We start from the raw sequence: 19208 nt of genomic DNA on the forward strand, positions 1-19208 counted from the left end.
ATGGATGGACACATTCTGATGATGGTGCCTCATAGTAGATGATGGATGATGAATATCGGTCATGATTGACGAGTGGAAGGTTGGCTGTGAATAATAGCTAATGACGGACGGATGGATGATAACATGGCATGGTAGGGTGGACAGATGGATGGTTGATAACATGGCATGGTAGGGTGGACAGATGAATGATAACATGGCATGGTAGGGTGGACGGATGAATGGATGATAACATGGCATGGTAGGGTGGACTGGACGGATGAATGGATGATAACATGGCATGGTAGGGTGGACGGATGGATGGATGATAACATGGCATGGTAGGGTGGATGGATGGATGATAACATGGCATGGTAGGGTGGACAGATGGATGGTTGATAACATGGCATGGTAGGGTGGACAGATGGATGGATGATAACATGACATGGTAGGGTGGACAGATGAATGATAACATGGCATGGTAGGGTGGACGGATGAATGGATGATAACATGGCATGGTAGGGCGGACAGATGAATGGATGATAACATGGCATGGTAGGGTGGACAGATGTATGGATGATAACATGACATGGTAGGGTGGACAGATGGATGGTTGATAACATGACATGGTAGGGTGGACGGATGAATGGATGATAACATGGCATGGTAGGGTGGACAGATGGATGATAACATGGCATGGTAGGGTGGACAGATGGATGGATGATAACATGGCATGGTAGGGTGGACAGATGGATGGATGATAACATGGCACGGAAGGGTGGACAGATGAATGGATGATAACATGGCATGGTAGGGTGGACAGATGTATGGATGATAACATGACATGGTAGGGTGGACAGATGGATGGTTGATAACATGACATGGTAGGGTGGACGGATGGATGGATGATAACATGGCATGGTAGGGTGGACAGATGGATGGATGATAACATGGCATGGTAGGGTGGACAGATGGATGGATGATAACATGGCATGGTAGGGTGGACAGATGGATGGATGATAACATGGCATGGTAGGGTGGACAGATGGATAGATGACAGGTAATAATGAATAATGAAGACATACAGCGAATGAATGAGAGCATGGATGGACGTATGGAAGGATGGTTGAATAATGAATGAGGGATGATAGATAAACATTATGCTAGAATGCTATCAACCATTAATACAGTGACTGCATCGTTGATGAATAGATGAACAAACGGGTAGGCGGGGGCTAATTTATGACGACTATAATTCATTTTTCAGCTGCTTTGGAATTCCCTTTGCGGTAAAAGTATCCCGGCATACTCACATATGCTGTGCATGAAAACAATATGTCATATGAAGAGATTTGCATGCGGGATCAATGCCGCAAAGAGGCTGGCTTGAAAGGGGAGAGGAAGGAGGCGGAGGAGGAGGAGGAGGAGGAGGAAGAAGGGGTGTGACTTCCAGCCCAGCGACTTTGGAGGAGTTTGGAGAAGGGTGGAAAAAAGAAAAAGATGATGATGGTCTGTGCTGTGCGGAGCAGGAGGGAATCGGGGAAGCGGTCTCGGAGGACGTTCATTGGGAGGAATGCAGCTAAAACTAAACCAGTGACATGACTGGCTGGGATTTTAGTTTGAAACGTCAATTGGACCCCCAAACTACATCCTGGTAAGTCCACCATTTATCATCAAAGCCTGCTTGCATGCATTTGGCAAAGAACGAAATGACCTCACGAGCATGCCCTCCCCACAGAGGACCAGCCCGCGGACCCCCCTTGCTGGCTCCTTTGACCTAGTCCAAAATGATAGACCCTCAGATACATCTGCACTATAACTACACGGGCAAGCTGGATCACCGCCCCACAGTGGGCACCAGCACAGGAAGGCTGGAAATAAAAACCCTCCTCTTCCTGGTGGCGTGTGCCTTCATCGTCCTGGAGAACCTCACGGTGCTGCTGGCCATTTGGAGAAACCACCGCTTCCATAACCGTATGTACTTCTTCATCGGGAACCTGGCGCTCTGCGATATGTTGGCAGGGGCGGCCTACCTGGTGAACCTGCTGCTGTCCGGCGAGAGGACCCTCCACTTGTCGCCCATTTTGTGGTTCGTTCGAGAGGGCAGCATGTTCGTAGCGTTGGGTGCCTCCATCTTCAGCCTCCTGGCCATCGCCATTGAGCGGCACCTGACCATGATCAAGATGAGGCCCTACGATGCCAGCAAGAACTACAGGGTCTTCCTGCTCATCGGCACCTGCTGGTTGATCGCAGTCTCTTTCGGAGCGTTGCCCATCCTGGGATGGAACTGCCTGGACAACCTCCCCGACTGCTCCACCGTCCTCCCCTTGTACTCCAAGACGTATGTGGCCTTCTGCATCACCATCTTCATGGTCCTGCTCCTGGCCATGTCGGTCCTCTACACACGCATCTACGTCCTGGTCAAGTCCAGCAGCCGCAAGGTTAGCAAGCACAGCAACTCGGAGCACGCAATGTCTCTGCTACGCACCGTCATCATCGTGGTGGGCGTCTTCATAGCGTGCTGGACGCCCATCTTCGTGCTGCTTCTGGTGGATGTGGCGTGCGAGCAGCGCCGGCGGTGCCCCATCCTCTACAAGGCCGACTGGTTCATCGCAGTGGCGGTTCTCAACTCGGCCATGAACCCCGTCATATACACGCTTGCCAGTCGGGAGATGAGGAGGGCCTTCCTGGGGTTGGTGTGTTGCCTTTGCTACCGGGGCGAGGCGTCGGCGCCGGGGAGCGGGAACAGGCAGTGTCTGGAGCCCAGTCGCAGCAGAAGCAAGTCCTTTAGCAGTCAGAACAACCAGAACCAGCAGAGCTGCAGACAGGCGGGGTCGGAGAAGGAGGCGGACTCTGGACTGGCTGGGAAGGTGTCCGTGGTTGCAGGACCCAGCGGCACTGATGCTGAGGGGTTTGCCCAGAGCGAGGCCCGGATGGCCTGACTTCTGGCCAAGACTTTTACGACAGGATAGGATGGCCCCCTTCTTGAGGACAGGTTGGGGTCTGGTGTGCTTGGGTTGGGGATCTATATACGACCCATGTGGTCAGGATTGGACACCCATCCCGTGGACTACAATTCAGTTCCAACTCTATTTATCCCGAGGGGCAAGTTAAAGGACACCAAGATTAAACATTAAACGGAAACACAACAGCCACCATTTGTTCACCCCCCCAAGGCAGATTAGGGCGGTCCTGCAGTGCGAATCCAGCCTGAAATGTTCATTAGATTGTTTGAAACAATCACATTATTTATTATTACTCCTTATGCACTAATTCTGTATGATAAACGACAACGCGACCACTCCCGAACCAGTTTGTCCCACCATACCCCAATGGGAGGTGCCACATTCTAAGGTTGGTGACGTCTGCGGTGTTTTGGCGCCACCTGGTGGTCGTCCGTGTAAACTTGTGTAGCCGAGTGAGTGTAATAATAGCATGGCTGCTTTTTAAGAGTTGCATGTGCAAGTTGTTACCTCATGTGATCAGTAGAGGTCGCCATTCGTCCCGGTGACGTACTTCCTTTTCCCTCTTCAAAATAAACTTCACCTCTTAGTTGCAGTCTGCCAAAAAATAAAAGGCATGTTAGAAACAGCCTGAGAATGATGTAGAACGGGAATCAAACCACAACAATAAAACACGGAATTTCTACACACTGACGTTTTTATTGCCAACAGTCATACAGAAGAATGTTAAACCCCAACTACCCTCTCTGGCTGCGCCTTGTTCCTAAAATAGTAACTTCTTGACTGATTCTATGTGATAATGTTGTATATGTGTGGAAAGAGAGATGACGTTGACACTACATGTATACATTAAGAAGAAGAAGAAGGAGGAGGAGGGGGGTGGGGTGGTAATCGAGCAGCAACACGCAGCAGGGCCAAGAAACACAAGGATCTCCACAAGTGGAGAACAGGCATGCTCATCATCACCATCATGAACATCACCTATTGCACTTGGAAGAATGAAAAACATCCATATTTTTTTTTTTTTTTTACAAAGGAAAGGCACATTTTCATCAACAAAACCCAGGAAAGCCGCCTTGGCGGAGAGGAGCGGGGACTTCCTCACGTCTTTGTTCCAACTATTTCCAAAAAGGATGTTCCTTGTCTTAGTTAAAGCAAATATTCTGGTATAGCGTTGCAAAATAGCTAAATGTGATTTTTCGAAGAATTCATGTGAATACGTTAAAAACAAAAAAAGACCACATTTTCTGACAATTTGGTTTGATTTCTACTCTGCCAATTCATCCTCATGAATAATATCAGAAAATGTCCAGAGTGGAATGCTAAAATCCCCATGGACCGCATGGTTCCCTGTGGAATGTATGTGGGACACTAATGTGACACTTGAATGACACTTGCTGTCAAACATGGACTGTACACCCCCCCTTGCAGCAAAATACAGGCACGGTTTATATTTCATATTTATATTACATTGCATCGGTCTGGTTAAACCCATTGAACGCATGCTGATTTTGGTTCAACTGCAACTGAAAGTCAAGCCCCCCCTTCCTTTCCGTTTGGTTCTGACGGATGAGCACATTGAAGAGAAATGGGACCCGTCTAATTCAGGTAAGCCGCATGAAGCCAAGAGAGCATCTCCTTTGCTACCAGCGAGGGACGAGGAACATCTCTGTGCTGACACCTATAGAAGGGAAATCTTGCTCCGCTTTGGTGATTGTGCTGTTGTGGTCACTCAGATCCTATCACCTTACAAAAACATGTGCTGGACCAAACACCCGTCAAACACCTGGAGGCAACAACCCGCATGGGATTGTGTTAAAAGGGTCAATATTTAAGTACGGAAGTGTCAGCACAAACAAGCCCCCCTCCAAATAAAGACTTAACGACAGTTTGACTAGGAGACAAATCATGCAACCCATTGAAGCAGCCTACAAGGGAGTATTGGGCCATACTGAAGGAATCAATAATAATAAATAATAATAATAATAATAACACTACAGTCAGAATAAATGCCAAGAATAAGGCAGACATACTGCAGAATAAAATGTTGCAGGAAGACAAATGCATACAACAAAAAAAGTCATATTTTGCAAAAATAAAAAATAATAAAAAATAATAAAAAAAAAATCATCAATAAAAAAGAGGAGAATAAATGTGATGATGCATCATTTTTGTTTTCTTTGGAATGAAGTTGTAATTAAAGTAGTAATACAATAAAAAGTATTTGAATAAAAACTTAACTACCAGAGTTAACTCAAATGCATACAAGAAAAAAAGTCATATTTTGCAAAAATAAATAAATAAATAATTTAAAAAATTTAATTTAATCAGGAAAAAAGAAAAGAATAAATGTGATGATGCATCATTTTTGTTTTCTTTAGAATAAAGTTGTAATTAAAGTAGTAATACAATAAAAAGTATTTGAATAAAAAACTTAATACTACCAGAGTTAACTTAAATGCATACAAGAAAAAAAGGTCATATTTTGCAAAAATAAAAAATTTAAAATAATTAAAAAAAATTTAATCAGGAAAAAAGAAAAGAATAAATGTGATGATGCATCATTTTTCTTTTCTTTACTATAAAGTTGTAATTAAAGTAGTAATACAATAAAAAGTATGTGAATAAAAACTTTTAATACTACCAGAGTTAGGTTAAATGCATACAAGAAAAATAAGTCATATTTTGCAAAAATAAAAAATAAAAAAATAAAATAAAAAAAATAATTTAATCAGGAAAAAAGAAAAGAATAAATGTGATGATGCATCATTTTTGTTTTCTTTAGAATAAAGTTGTAACTAAAGTAGTAATACAATAAAAAGTATTTGAATAAAAACTTAATACTACCAGAGTTAACTTGTAGTAGTAGTAGACAATATCTCCTCAGTTAAATAGAATAGGCAGCATTTTAGTAGTGATGATTATGAGAAGCAACATGATTGTAATCCTATCAGAATAAAGTGGTGACTATGCTGTGTTTGAAGTAGTTTGGCAGTAAAGATGAAAACAAGGCCAAAAAACACAATATTAATTGTAGTAAAAAAAAAAAAAAATAATAATAATGTGACTTCTTAATAGGCCAACTTTATTCTCATAATTGTATTGTCGTTTAGTCTTTGCAGTGTGGCCCTAATACTCCTTTGACGCCGCCCACAGCACCATGAAGGACATGTGTTTCAGGGGGGGGGGGCGGCTTCCATGTTTTCAGTAGAAATGCGGTTGTGCTTGACAGAGGAAAAGGTCTAATTTGTCATCTAAAATACTCTGCTTCACACAGCTCTCCGAGGTTCGTCTAAACTAAAAGAACGTCATCTTTTCAAACACCAAATCAAGATATGGCGTGTCCTATGTCTTCTCAAAAATATAGCATTTCAGTGGTCACAACAAAATAACACTTCTATCATAAATATTTCTTTTCCCGCGGAATAGTAACCGCTTTTTTTTTTTTTTTTAGCAGCTTCCCTCACGCTTCTTCCTCGAGTTTGAGAGACGGTGTGGGAGGGACGATTTGTTTCCCCATCAGGCGTTGCGGGCGTCACTGTTTCCATACGACAGGCTGCAAGAGACACAGTTCACTCCCAGCCGATACGATTGGCAGCTTGTTGTCACGGTGATGGCCAATAAGGTGGCCGATGCTGTCAAACACGTGATCTTTTGTCCGCACCTTCATAGAAAATAAACAGCATCACTGACTGACTGATTGACTTTGGGAGGAACCGTGAACCGGACTCTCACCGTGCCCTCGGGGTCCACCAGGAGGAGGTGTTTGGCAAGTCCCTTGTGCATGCCGGTCAGCACGTATGAGCCCGGGTTGGTGGTGCTCTTGCGCACCAGGAAGTCTCCGTCGTCTCGCAGCAGTTTTTCGGCGTCGTGGCGGCTCATTTTTCCGCGGTACCACGGCTGGCCCTCCAGCTCTTCCTGTGCTCGGAAGGCTATGGAGCGAGCCAGGAGGGGGCTGGAGTTGTCCACGGACGCCGCCTTGTGCAGAGCGGACACCTGCGACGGGGCTTGGGACTGGATGGCGTCCTCAAAGGGTTCTGCTCGAAGGCGATGGAAGGATTCATCAAGAAAGACGGAGAAAGATTCATCTCCAAAGATTTCAGGAGGAAATTAAAAGATAGGAAACTGGACACAGCCCCTTCCAAGAGGACTGGAGTGAGGCCAGAGGAGACTGGAAAGGTTTGGTTTGAGGCCAAAAGGTGGACATGAGGAAAGACGGCAACATTCCAGCTTCTACTTCCAGGTGTGTCCCTCTGTTTGGAGCAAAGCATTGGAAGAGCCAGACTTCAAGGACGTAACGTTTTGGTGCATCAGGCCTGCAACCCACTGACATCGCCGGCGTTTGCGTTCTTCCTTTCTGATGCTTCTTTCACCCTCAAGCTGGTAAAATGCACACTCTATGGCAGGGGTCTCAAACTCAATTTACCTGGCGGCCACTGGAGCTAGGGTCTGGGTGAGACTGGGCCGCATCAGGTTTTCCAAAAAAAACAACAAAAAACGGAAAAATGAATAAACTTTGCTTTGGTTCCGATTTTGTACAAGAAAAGCTCTGATAAAACATTCCGCTGTTGTCAAATATCTCACTTTTCTACACAAAATAAGATGAAAAATAAATAAACAAATCAAGAATAAAGAAAATCAATAAATCAGTAATAAATAAATATAATAATAATAATAAAACGGCAAATAATAAAAACTTAAAAAACCATATATAGTTGGTGGGTAGACAAATTATTTTTTTCAGATTAAAATTAACAGTATTAACAGTTATTTAACCTTTAACATGAACATTAATCAAACGTAATAATTTTTTCTGGGTACATGATACCATACAGCATCCATATCAAACTTGCGCGGGCCGCACTAACATTAAACTTTCATATCAAGGCGGGGTTCCTCAAACTAGTGTCCGGTGGGCCACATTTGGCCCGCGGGCCGTGTGTTTGAGACCCCTGCTCTATGGGCTTTAAGTCCGGCATGTCCCTGGGCTGGTCTAATGCCTTCCACTTCTTGCACTGAGGAACTCCTTTGTTTGTTTTCTGCATGGTGAAGGATCTCCCCATCAGTTTGGATGCATCCTTCTTCAAACTTGAGTTCATTGAAGCAAAAAAAAAAACCTTAAACTATATTAGGAAAGCAGGAAGTGAACAAATGTAACAGTTACTGATTGTAAAAGTATCAGATGGAGGGGTAGGATTTAATAAGCTTTGCTTCTTCCTACTCCTTTTGGACATGTGGAACTGTGAACTGATTATGTGATGCATTCAATTGTAATCTGATGCATGTTCAAATGAAATTAAACCATTACCATTTTGGTGCGTTACATCATCCGTGAAGATGAACGAGCCCGTCCCGGAAGAAGCCATAACATTGGCGGCACCATGTTCCACAGATGAGCTTGTATGTTTGGGATCATGAGCAGATCCTTTCCATCACTTTGGTCAAGGTTCATCTTTGTCTCATCAGGCCATAAAACGTCGCAATAAAAGGCACCTTCATCTTCATCTTTTGGTGTCAAACCCAAACCTTTCCAGTCTACAACAGCATGGGTTCCAATCCTTTAGGAGAGGACTGTGCTTAGAGTAGTCAGTGTACAGCCTATACAGCAGTACAGGTTTACTTTACTTGCAGGGATGTTGGCTATTTGTGTTTTTTCTGAGCACCAACATAGTCACACTGCAGAAGCTGTACACGACTCACGTATATAAGTCTAGTCAGGTCAGGGGTCACGGTCCCTGGACAAGCTCTATTGGAATAAAGATGGCTGCTAAACAGGAACAGGGACACACACTAACGTTGAAGTTGAAGACTTACTCATGTCAAACAGGTCCATGTGCGGGCTCTCCCTGGCGGCGGCCGCCATGCCCTTGGTGACTTGTTCCGACTCGGCCTGGAGTGCCGCCAGCACCTGTGCGTCAATCTGCTGGGTGTTCATATATGTGGGCATCTCTCCTGGCTTTGGTGCAGGACCTTTGCTCTCGCTGTTGATGTCCAAGGATCCTGGAGAACAGGTACGGTCTTGTCACTGGAAATGTTACGACTTTATTCTCATTAAATGTCATTTCCCCTCATGAGACAACTGGAAAATTACAGACATTGTTTCCCCATTTTTGCTGTAGTTTTTTTGTTTACTTGTTAAAGGTACAAGGTGCAAATGACCCCCTCCCTCCTCCCCAAGGTCCCTGTTCCATACCTTGTTGCCCAAAGGCAGACTTCCTCTCCTCTGTCCAGCTGTCTCCGCAGTGCCGGCCTTGGTAGTAGTTCTGATCCACAGAGCCTGCACCCGTCTGTACCTGGCTTCCATCTGACGCTGTGCTCTGATTGGACAGCCGGGCGTCGATGAAACCTCCAGGGGGCGGCATCTTCCCGGGAATGTTGTTGTAGTAAGGATGCTCTGCGGACTCCTCCTCCTCCTCCGTCCATGGCAAGTCCTCCACATTGAACACCCTGAGCAAGAGCTTGCGTGAACAGCTGAATGCACCGTGGGCACCCAGCACCCTGACGACTGATGGAAGCGCTCACCTGTCGTGAGTGGAGGACGGCTTGCTCGACGGGCACTGCAGGTACTGCTGGAAGCGCAGGTCGAAAGCCTGGCCGATGGTGCTGATGACATCCTGGGCCAGCCCGTCTGAGCACTCCAAGATGTGGCATGCTGAGGACACCCCCAGAAATATAACAAAATATCACTGCAGCGTGGCAAAGCAAATGGGCATTCATACCTCTTCGGTTTACAGGGTCCTTTGCCACATAGGCGACATAGTCCGTTGTGTCCTGTAATAAAAAGGCACATGACAATCTCGAGACACCGCAATAATACATGTTGAGGATTGAACACTTACAGGGTCTCCACCCGATGCAAAGGAGATGGACTGCATATGATGATTGGCTATGATCTGCAGAGTAGAATGATACCGTTACTGTATACAGCTATAAAGATATATTACAATATTTACTATATAGTTAACCTTCATTTAAAAAAAAAACTGAACTGCAGATACTCCTGTTATAATATGACACGAGTGAGTTCTTGATGACTTATGACTTTGGCGCCATCTTCTGGTGGAATGATGCATTACACCAGGTGCTAATGCCGCTACCTGCCTCGCTGGCTAAAGCTAGTAGTACTTTATTATAGTAATATACACAATAAATATTTGCTGTATATTCTTTTCTTTGCTTTAAATAGTAAATAATGACTTTTTTCATTGTAATTGAAACGCAGTGGTCAAGTCAAGTACTGCCTGGCACTCCAATGTGTTAAATATTGTATTTATCATTAAAATGGGGCGTCCACTGGTTGGGTGCCTGAACGGGTTAAGCTAGCACCGGTGGTTTTGAACCAGGCCTACCTGTTTGCAGTCGGGGCTCATCAGGTTGAGGCTACTGGTGGAGATGTTCAGGTTGATGGACATGCCGGCAAACTGCAGATTGCTCTTCCCCAGGATGCTGGATAGAGCCTTGGAGGGCGGCTGTCGCACACAAACAATGAATCCAGATAAAAGGTGTTCGACTAGCATTAGCATTAGCTCACCAAACATAGAATGCATTAGCTACGACTGAGTCAAATGTCACACATTTCAATGAATAAAAAGGAGGTATAAAATTATCCGTGCTAAATTCTGGTGACAGAAGCCCAAATAACAGGAGCTTCCATGTTGGCTGCAGCAACTGGTGTTATTTTTTTGTACACGCTGACATTTCACCGAGCACCGGGGGGGGAGTGCAGGGTGGATGCCTCATAACCAGACACTGTGCACGCTGATGAGTCACCGAGCTGCCGGGTGCCGTGAATGCATCGTGGGCTGCTTGAGCAACGCCCCCGCACACGCATGCACGCGCACACGCACGCACAAACAACCATTTCTCTGCTCTCGTTATCTGAATGTGTTATCCCCGATCTTCCAGCAAAAGGAGCATGAGAGGAAGACAGTGCAGGATCCATGCTATAAATAGACTCTGAATGAATATGTAATACTGTTGCCTTTTTTTCCCTGCTATGGCCAACATTCATTTGCATACCCCCCACCCCTCCTCTAACTACCTCCCATTCCCCTTGCTTTGCCTTCCACACCCTGACTCCTCTTCCTCACTGTCTTCCCTTCTTGCCCGCTTACGTACCTTTCGCTTTCGAAGAGCTCCTTTGGTCCCTGGAACGGCCTCACAGACCAAGCTGATGGCCTCCCTGCAGGCATGGGGAGACAAGGGCAGACAAACACAGGACACGTTTGGTCTGATGGCTTTGAAATGAAGTGGAAGGGGATTGTGGCGGTAGCAGGAGACGGGTCCGGGGCTGCGACAGACCTGTTAGCGACGGACCTGTTAGCGACGGACCTGTTAGCGACGGACCTGTTAGCGACAAACTTGTTAGCGACAGACCTGTTAGCGACAGACCTGTTAGCGACGGACCTGTTAGCGACGGACCTGTTAGCGACGGACCTGTTAGCGACGGACCTGTTAGCGACGGACCTGTTAGCGACGGACCTGTTAGCGACGGACCTGTTAGCGACGGATCTGTTAGCGACGGATCTGTTAGCGACAAACTTGTTAACGACAGACCTGTTAGCGACAAACCTGTTAGCAACAAACCTGTTAGCGACAAACCTGTTAGCGACAGACCTGTTAGCGACAAACCTGTTAGCGACAGACCTGTTAGCGACAGACCTGTTAGCGACAGACCTGTTAGCGACAGACCTGTTAGCGACAGACCTGTTACAACAAATCTGTTAGCGACAGACCTGCTAGCGACAGACCTGCTAGCGACAGACCTGCTAGCGACAGACCTGCTAGCGACAGACCTGCTAGCGACAGACCTGCTAGCGACAGACCTGTTACAACAAATCTGTTAGCGGCAGACCTGCTAGCGACAGACCTGCTAGCGACAAACCTGCTAGCGACAAACCTGCTAGCGACAAACCTGCTAGCGACAAACCTGTTAGCGACAAACCTGTTAGCGACAAACCTGTTAGCGACAAACCTGTTAGCGACAAACCTGTTAGCGACAAACCTGTTAGCGACAGACCTGTTAGCGACAGACCTGTTAGCGACAGACCTGTTAGCGACAGACCTGTTACAACAAATCTGTTAGCGGCAGACCTGTTAGCGACAGACCTGCTAGCGACAGACATGCTAGCGACAGACATGCTAGCGACAGACTGTGCCCACAGGAAGAAAACAGAGCATGGTAGAAGAGTGACTACGGTAAAAGCCCCCCCATTCATAGTTTGGTGTCTATTTAAAGCGAGCGGTGCTACACGATGATTACATGATTAAAGACATTGTACGTTGCAGTCAGCTGGCGGTGGGCTTCGAGATGGACATCTAAATGCTCTGCCAGCACTAGACAAGAGATACACAAAGAGTTGACGGCCTCGTCAGCTCAACACACGTGGAGCAGAACGTGAACGCAGCACTCAGCAGGTTACTGTCGACGCATCGTTCAATGCTTTGGACAAAGAAATACATATTATATGGGATTCACCGGGGGGGGGTGGTTCAGGTATAAAATTATTTAAATTATTTTCTATTTTGGTGATTTGCCTTAATCATCATAATCGTCGTTTTTTTTTTGGGGGGGGGGGGTGGAGAAACAACAACTCACCTTGTTACTTGTGATCGTGTGGTGAAATCCAAAGATCTCATCGATCGCAGCACTTCAATGCAACCCAGATACTGGAAAGAAACGAGAGAAAGTTCATGTTTACTTTTAACGTTTTGTCCATGACTAGTGAGAAAACCAACAGCAACACTTCCACCCTCCCTCCGAGGCTCCTCAGGTCTTTCCACTTTGGGGAAAATAAACCTCCAAGTGGAGACGTTGGTGCAAAACCAGACATAAACAGTACGGTATATTGAATTCTGCAACGTTACTATGCCTGATGAGACACACACACACGAGCATGGCATTCATCAGACTGTAACCAGAACATCTCCTGGTCGCTTACAGTAAGTTGGGTTGCACCATGTTAACATGACGAGTTAGCATGCCTCCAAAGTTATGCTTTATCAATAACGATTAGAGCAGAAGAGGAACATCTCTCTTGGGGGTACATGCTAACGTGCTAACATGTGTGGAATAAATGAATCTGACATAAAACAGGATATGACAGTACAAGGCATTAAGATAGATGCATGCATAGGAGAGGAGTTTCTAGCCATGGTGGAGAATCTGCTGGTCCTGCTCTGAAGAACTCTTTGCTTCCGTTGTGCTGAATAACTGTTAGTAATGTTGGTATGGTTATTGTATTCATTGCTTTGTTGTCAGGGCGATACTGCTAGCTGGAGAACAAATTGCCCCACAGGGATGCTAACATTTACCTTGACCTTGACCACACAGTAAGGGTGCTCCGATCGATCGGACAGCGATCAATACTGTGCTGTTTTTCCACTGATATCGGTACCGATACTTGCTTTAAAATGCAGATCAAAACACATTGGTTTTGTTTGGCTGGAAATAAGCCATGAAAACAAATGTTGGTTATTTTCATTCAGTTAGAGAGAAACAAAGAAACCTTGGCCCCCGCTAACATAGCCAGTAGTACATTTCCACAGCATCATTGTGATCGGTATCGGAATCGGTACAGGTTGTAGGGATTGGTATCGGCAGCATCCAGCATCCCTAATCGGTGATAAATACGTATATTGGTGAATGAATGAATGATCATAGCATTCTCATGGTGTTCCAGTCTTCCACTGACCTTCATAGAGCAAACAAATAACCCACCCAAATACTGACCTTTCACCTCCTGTATATGGGGTTAGGGTTATATAATATTAACAGGAGTTGGTCATTTTTCCATTTAAACCAACCAGAATAAAACCATAACCATCATAGCGTCATAAAAGGGATTCATTGATGCACACAACTTTTGGATGAAATCAATGTCCATTTGGTGTAATGGTGCATGATGGGTGACCATGTGACGCTAATTAGAAGCGACATTGAACGGCCGAATGCAGGGGGGAAGGGGGGTTGGTTGTCCCAGAGTCATGGGGCTGGCCCTAATATGGTCATGGAACACTGCACACAGACGCTCTGTGTGCCAGGTGACATGCTTTACCCATGGTGCATGCAGCACGTATAGAAAGAAGACAAAGCCGCTACTTCTGTGTAAAATGAACATTTCTCCATTGACTTCAGAGAACCGCGGCTCAGCATCGTCACTCCTGCCGGTGACTCACTGCCGGGAGAGGATGACATTCACAGCGGAGCGCCGACTGTGCCGGCTTAAACTGATGTACCGATGGCACAAATGTGGGATAGAGTCACACGCCGCCTGTAAACGCTGGCATTTGAGTAGCGGAATGAAGGTCACCAACACAGACCAGAGACGCTGTTGTAGCGGTAAAACCACAGCCATAACCAAGGCCGTGGGTAAGGACAGCACCATGGCAGCACCCAAGGCTACATTCATTCATTTTCTACCGCTTTTCCTCACGAGGGTCGCGAGGGGTGCTGGAGCCTATCCCAGCTGTCTTCGGGCGAGAGGCGGGGTACACCCTGCACTGGTGGCCAGCCAATCACAAGGCACATATAGACAAACAACCATTCACACTCACATTCATACCTATGGACAATTTGGAGTCGCTAATTAACCTAGCATGTTTTTGGAATGTGGGAGGAAACCGGAGTACCTGGAGAAAACCCACACATGCACGGGGAGAACATGCAAACTCCGCACAGAGTGGAATTGAACCCTGGTCTCCTAGCTGTGAGGTCTGCGCGCTAACCACTAGACCGCCGTGCCGCCCCCAAGGCTACATTTCAGCATAAATTCTGTATAAAAGGCACAGGTGAATGAATGCCAGGTCTGTGTGAAAAGAGGCTTCCTTTTCTAACCCCCCCCCCAATCATCTGAGCTAATACACTCATGAGGGAATAAGGACGTCGTCATGGTTACAAAGGCACAACACGGTGGCTTCACATGCACAAGACAGGCACACCATTCACAGATAAAATAAAGCATGTTGTTAGCTCGCCAGATTGGTGCCGTGTATCTTGCTACCTTCTATTTTTTGCCCTATATCAGCTGGGATAGGCTCCAGCCTCCCAGCAGCACATACGCTATATGCACAATGGAAGCATGGCTGTTGAGAAATGAGGATTCCTACCTTGACTATGTATGTCACTCCCGGCCCAGAGACCTTCTCGCTGGAGTGTAGCCACCCTCTGAAGGCTTTGCTCACCGGTCCTCCACCTCCTGCGGACATCCAGTCCTCCCCGCTGGGTTGCAACTCGTCCAGCCTGCTCTTTTTGCTCATGCTGGCAGAAGGCTCCAGCTGCGAGCCGCACAGAGATCCGGAGCCCGCCGCAGTCGGCAAACTGCTGGAGCAACCCGAGCCCAAACCCCCGCCCCCTTGAAGCTTGGCCACCGCCAGGTCCTTTACAGCCGAGGGCAGGCCCTTGATGCCCAGCAGGCTCCCCGAGTTGCTGAACTTCAAGCTGGTCACCTTGTTGATGAGGGTGCACAGTGGGGTACCTCCATCGTCCGGGTGGTCGGAGCCGTGGCTGGCGGGTGCACTGGGGGCGCTGGGGGTGGACGAGGGCGGGACGTCGGTCGGGGGCGTGTAGGATGTCTCGGCAGCAGGCTGGGGTGCACCCGAGACCTTGGGGTTCATGGACAGGCCGTGGACGAGATCATCGACGGACGTCACCGATTCGTTCCTGAAGCGGTTGTACTTGGTACGGTGAAGCATACCCTCTCTCCCTCTGCTCTTCTCGACACGCACCGCACACGCCTCTTTCACCGATGTGCTGGCAGACGTGGCTGCGCCCAGATGATTACCTTCTCCTGCAACATGGCAGCAGCGGCCGTGGGGCTTGTGGTCGCCGTGGTGGTGGTGGTGGTGGTGGCAAACGCCTTGTAGCAATCACAGGCCAGAGACGTCTCTCGGTTGGAGGTTCAGATTCCGATTGATAAAATCCAGAGCTTCAATGCCGTTGGCCGCGGAGACAAATATAGAGGAAATCCATGGAAACGAGGAAGAGGATGGAGCTAAGAGGCTGCTGGTGTTGTTGTGGTTTCCAGCGGCGATGCTGCTGCTGCTGCTTACAATGATGATGATGATGATGACGATGATTTCTAGCCTCCAAAAACAAGGAAGGTTCCAACGAGGAGCAACGCTCCGCCTGTCCCCGTGTCCGTCTGCCTGCTGCCAGGCTCAGAGCAGGAGCATGACTCACTGATGTGAGAAAACCTTCTCAACAAAAGGCTTGCTGAACGCTGCAAATCACTTCCTGTTGGGGAGGGGGGGCTTGCAGATCACACTGGTAGCAATCAGTTTGTAAAAACGGATGCTGTATAATTCTTGATGAGAATCAGTGCGAGGTCAAATGATGCTAAAATACTGATGGATTTGTTCAATTTCATTTTTTTAAATGAATAACAAATAAAAATTGAACAAAAACTGAATCCAATCTGAATTAAAATCAACCTTTGAGGAAGCAAAGAGACAAGATAATAAACTTTAGCCTAACTAGCGAATTAATTTGTGGATGACGTGTGTAGACGTGTTCCCATGTATGAACACATTTGTTGCCTTTTAAAAAGACCAGCATCATCAGAACAAGACGCTGGAGCCGCTACGCAGCAGGCTGTGCGGGTCCACCGATGGAGGTGATACAAGCCAAATAAAGCGGCATCTTTCTCAGTCGGTCGAGTCAGTGAAGAAAATAAGAAACACAAAAGGACGATGAAGGAAGCCCACCAGTCTCCTTAACAGCGGCGCCGGCGGTGATGGTGATGATGATGATGAAGCATCTCGGTCGCCGTGGTAGCAGGAAGAAAGCGTGCAGCCGCACACACACCATTCATGTAAAAAATGTCCTCAGCGGCATGGAGTCCAGCAACGACAGCGACTGACGCTCATTCATAAGCAGCTTCCGCTCTCGCTCACACCGCTGCGGATTTCGCACTGCAGTCTCCCTCCCAACATGTTTTCCCCCTGCCTGGCAAATATAGAAAGGAGGAAGAAAAAAAAAAAAGAAAAAGAAAACAGCACGTCTGTCTGCCTTCTGTCCTCAAACAAAACAATGGGCTGCTCCCTGCTGCCAATTGAACAGCGAGAAGACAAAGAGCACAGGGAAGGGGGGGCTAGAAGCCATGCAATATTTAGTCCTGGGTGTGAATGAAATAGCGGGCTGGCATACCAATGTTTCTGTGAATGGAAGCAAGGCCACGCTGCTGCTGCTGCTGCTGTTGCCGCTGCCGCCGTTGCTGCTGCTGCTGCAAGGCAATCCCTGCGGACGGCATGGTCCTATCCAATGAGGAGCCGGCTGGATGACTCATTCAGGGGAGGCTTGCAGAATAGTGGGAGAGACCATTCCCAGTGCGGGTGTCGGCTTGCTTTTCTTCCCCCAGGTTTCCTTTCAAAAACACAATACCACATTGAACACAAACTCACCACATTTAGCATAACGGTAAAATATACAGGATATCCAAGAACCATAGCTATAGCATCACATGACACGCCCCCTTTTACATTGCTGTTGCCTGCCAATATTATGGGTTGTGTTTTATGAAGGAACATGTACCTGCTCCATTTCATGATGTACTGTACGGTGTCTGGGGGTCCATCCTGTGTCTAACACTGTGCTGTGCGTCGGCTCTGATGTGAGGATTTCTTTTCCATCGCGTGGATGAGGTGATGAGGTCAAATATGAGCTGGAAACCTCATATTACAAATATACAACATAAGGTGGCCAGAAATATTTCAATATTGAACAAAGCAAAATTTGTTCTCAATCAGAAATCACTCCACACTCTTTATTGCTCTATGGTTCTACCATATCTTACTTATTATGTGGAAATATGGGGTAATAACTATAAAAGCAATCTTCACTCGCTAAATGTACTGCAAAAAAAGGTCAGTAAGGATAATTCATAATGCCGCCTACAGAGAACATACTAACTCCTTATTTCTAAAATCACAAATACTTAAACTTGCTGATATAGTTCATCTTAAAATAATCTAAAATAATGCATAAGGCTAAAAATAACCAATTAGCTAAAAATGTCATCCAATACTTCTCTACAGGAGAGGAGAAATATGATCTGAGGGAAGAACTACATTTGAAACACTTATATGCTAGGACTACGTTAAAAAGCCATAGCATATCACCTCGTACTTCGTACATTATTTAAAAAAAACAACCTATATTAACTATAAACTATATTATGGAAAACAGGAAGTGAACAAATGAAACAGTTACTGATTGTAAAAGTAAACTGTATTATGGAAAGCAGGAAGTGAACAAATGTAACAGTTACTGATTGTGAAAGTACCAGATGGAGGGGTAAGATTTAATAAGCTTTGCTTCTTCCTACTCCTTTTGGACATGTGGAACTGTGAACTGATTACGGGATGCATTCAATTCCTTTCACAAATGAAAGTAAAGACTCTAACAGACTCCATGCCAATTATTTACCGCCCAATCGCCACAATGTAAACAAATAGTTCATTTCTAAATGAATTTGATATATATTTACGCCAAACAGCAGATATTTGGACACACTTGGTGGGAAGCCAAAATATAAAATAGTAAATATTATTATACACACTATTTAGTATTGAGAATTTCAGTTAAAGAGGACTAACCTACGCTATGATGTGATGTTCCAATAAAAATGCAGGCTTCCCTAATAGACGTCTACAGTATGCCACTAAGAGGAAACATAGGATATTATTCCAAATGTTTAGGATTTTCCCAGCTGCCGAGTAGGCAATGACCTCCGTGCAAGCCTGGAAAATACAGGATGCCTGCAACCGGGAAATTGAACTTTCACACCCTCTAGTGGATGCTTAACGAACAACACAAATGGGAGCGCGTGAAAAGGCTACAGATACTGTCACCGAAAATAATAACCCAACGCAAGAGCTGCATCATCAGCCAGTCCATTGTATCTTTACACGGATAGTAGTGGTCACTTTTCATGGCGTTTATTTAACAATACGCTGTTTTAAAAGACGTACAATACAGTCGTTCGTATTGCAGCATAAAGTTACCATAGTTTGCCTTGGAAATAGTGCTAAAGTACACACAAAAGTGTCTATGTGTTTCTCGAGTTCATGCGTGAGCAAAACAGAAGAACAAGAGTGGTTTAAAAAAGATTAGCGTACTCACCTGTCAACAGCACAAAAGTAGAAAGACGTAGAAAGCTCACACCCGGACACAACACACAGACACTCGGTGTCGCCGCCGCGCAGTGCTTCAGTGCGCACGCCGCCATCTTGTGTAGCACAACTTGGAAGCAATGTATAGGTATATATAGG

The 19208-nt window shown here is 46.1% G+C and overlaps 2 protein-coding genes across 3 annotated transcripts; one reads left to right on the top strand and one right to left on the bottom strand.

Moving 5' to 3' along the window:
* Positions 1 to 1443: 1443 nt before the first annotated feature.
* s1pr3b (sphingosine-1-phosphate receptor 3b) lies at positions 1444 to 3619 on the top strand. Its single transcript, XM_058064233.2, has 2 exons — positions 1444 to 1630; positions 1715 to 3619. The coding sequence occupies exon 2, from the start codon at positions 1764 to 1766 to the stop codon at positions 2916 to 2918; it is 1155 nt and encodes a 384-aa protein (XP_057920216.2). The 5' UTR covers positions 1444 to 1630; positions 1715 to 1763; the 3' UTR covers positions 2919 to 3619.
* A 1490-nt stretch (positions 3620 to 5109) lies between these two features.
* On the bottom strand, positions 5110 to 19145 carry shc3 (SHC (Src homology 2 domain containing) transforming protein 3). 2 transcript variants are annotated; one of them, XM_058064231.2, is made up of 12 exons: positions 19060 to 19145; positions 15048 to 17301; positions 12538 to 12608; positions 11058 to 11121; positions 10289 to 10408; positions 9779 to 9832; positions 9659 to 9710; positions 9462 to 9591; positions 9133 to 9386; positions 8754 to 8939; positions 6675 to 6976; positions 5110 to 6603 (listed from the first exon to the last, which is right to left on the bottom strand). In XM_058064231.2, the coding sequence occupies exons 2-12, from the start codon at positions 15630 to 15632 to the stop codon at positions 6475 to 6477; spliced, it is 1947 nt and encodes a 648-aa protein (XP_057920214.2). In that variant the 5' UTR covers positions 15633 to 17301; positions 19060 to 19145; the 3' UTR covers positions 5110 to 6474. The 2 variants fall into 2 exon arrangements, with proteins under 2 accessions (XP_057920214.2, XP_078650067.1); XM_078793941.1 differs by lacking the exon at positions 19060 to 19145 and adding an exon at positions 17470 to 17609.
* Between the last annotated feature and the right edge of the window lie 63 nt (positions 19146 to 19208).

Source organism: Doryrhamphus excisus, linkage group LG10 (genome assembly GCF_037039965.1).
Source record: "Doryrhamphus excisus strain RoL-2023G ecotype Guam linkage group LG10, RoL_Dexc_Guam_v1.1, whole genome shotgun sequence".
Classification (NCBI taxonomy): Eukaryota; Metazoa; Chordata; class Actinopteri; order Syngnathiformes; family Syngnathidae; genus Doryrhamphus; species Doryrhamphus excisus.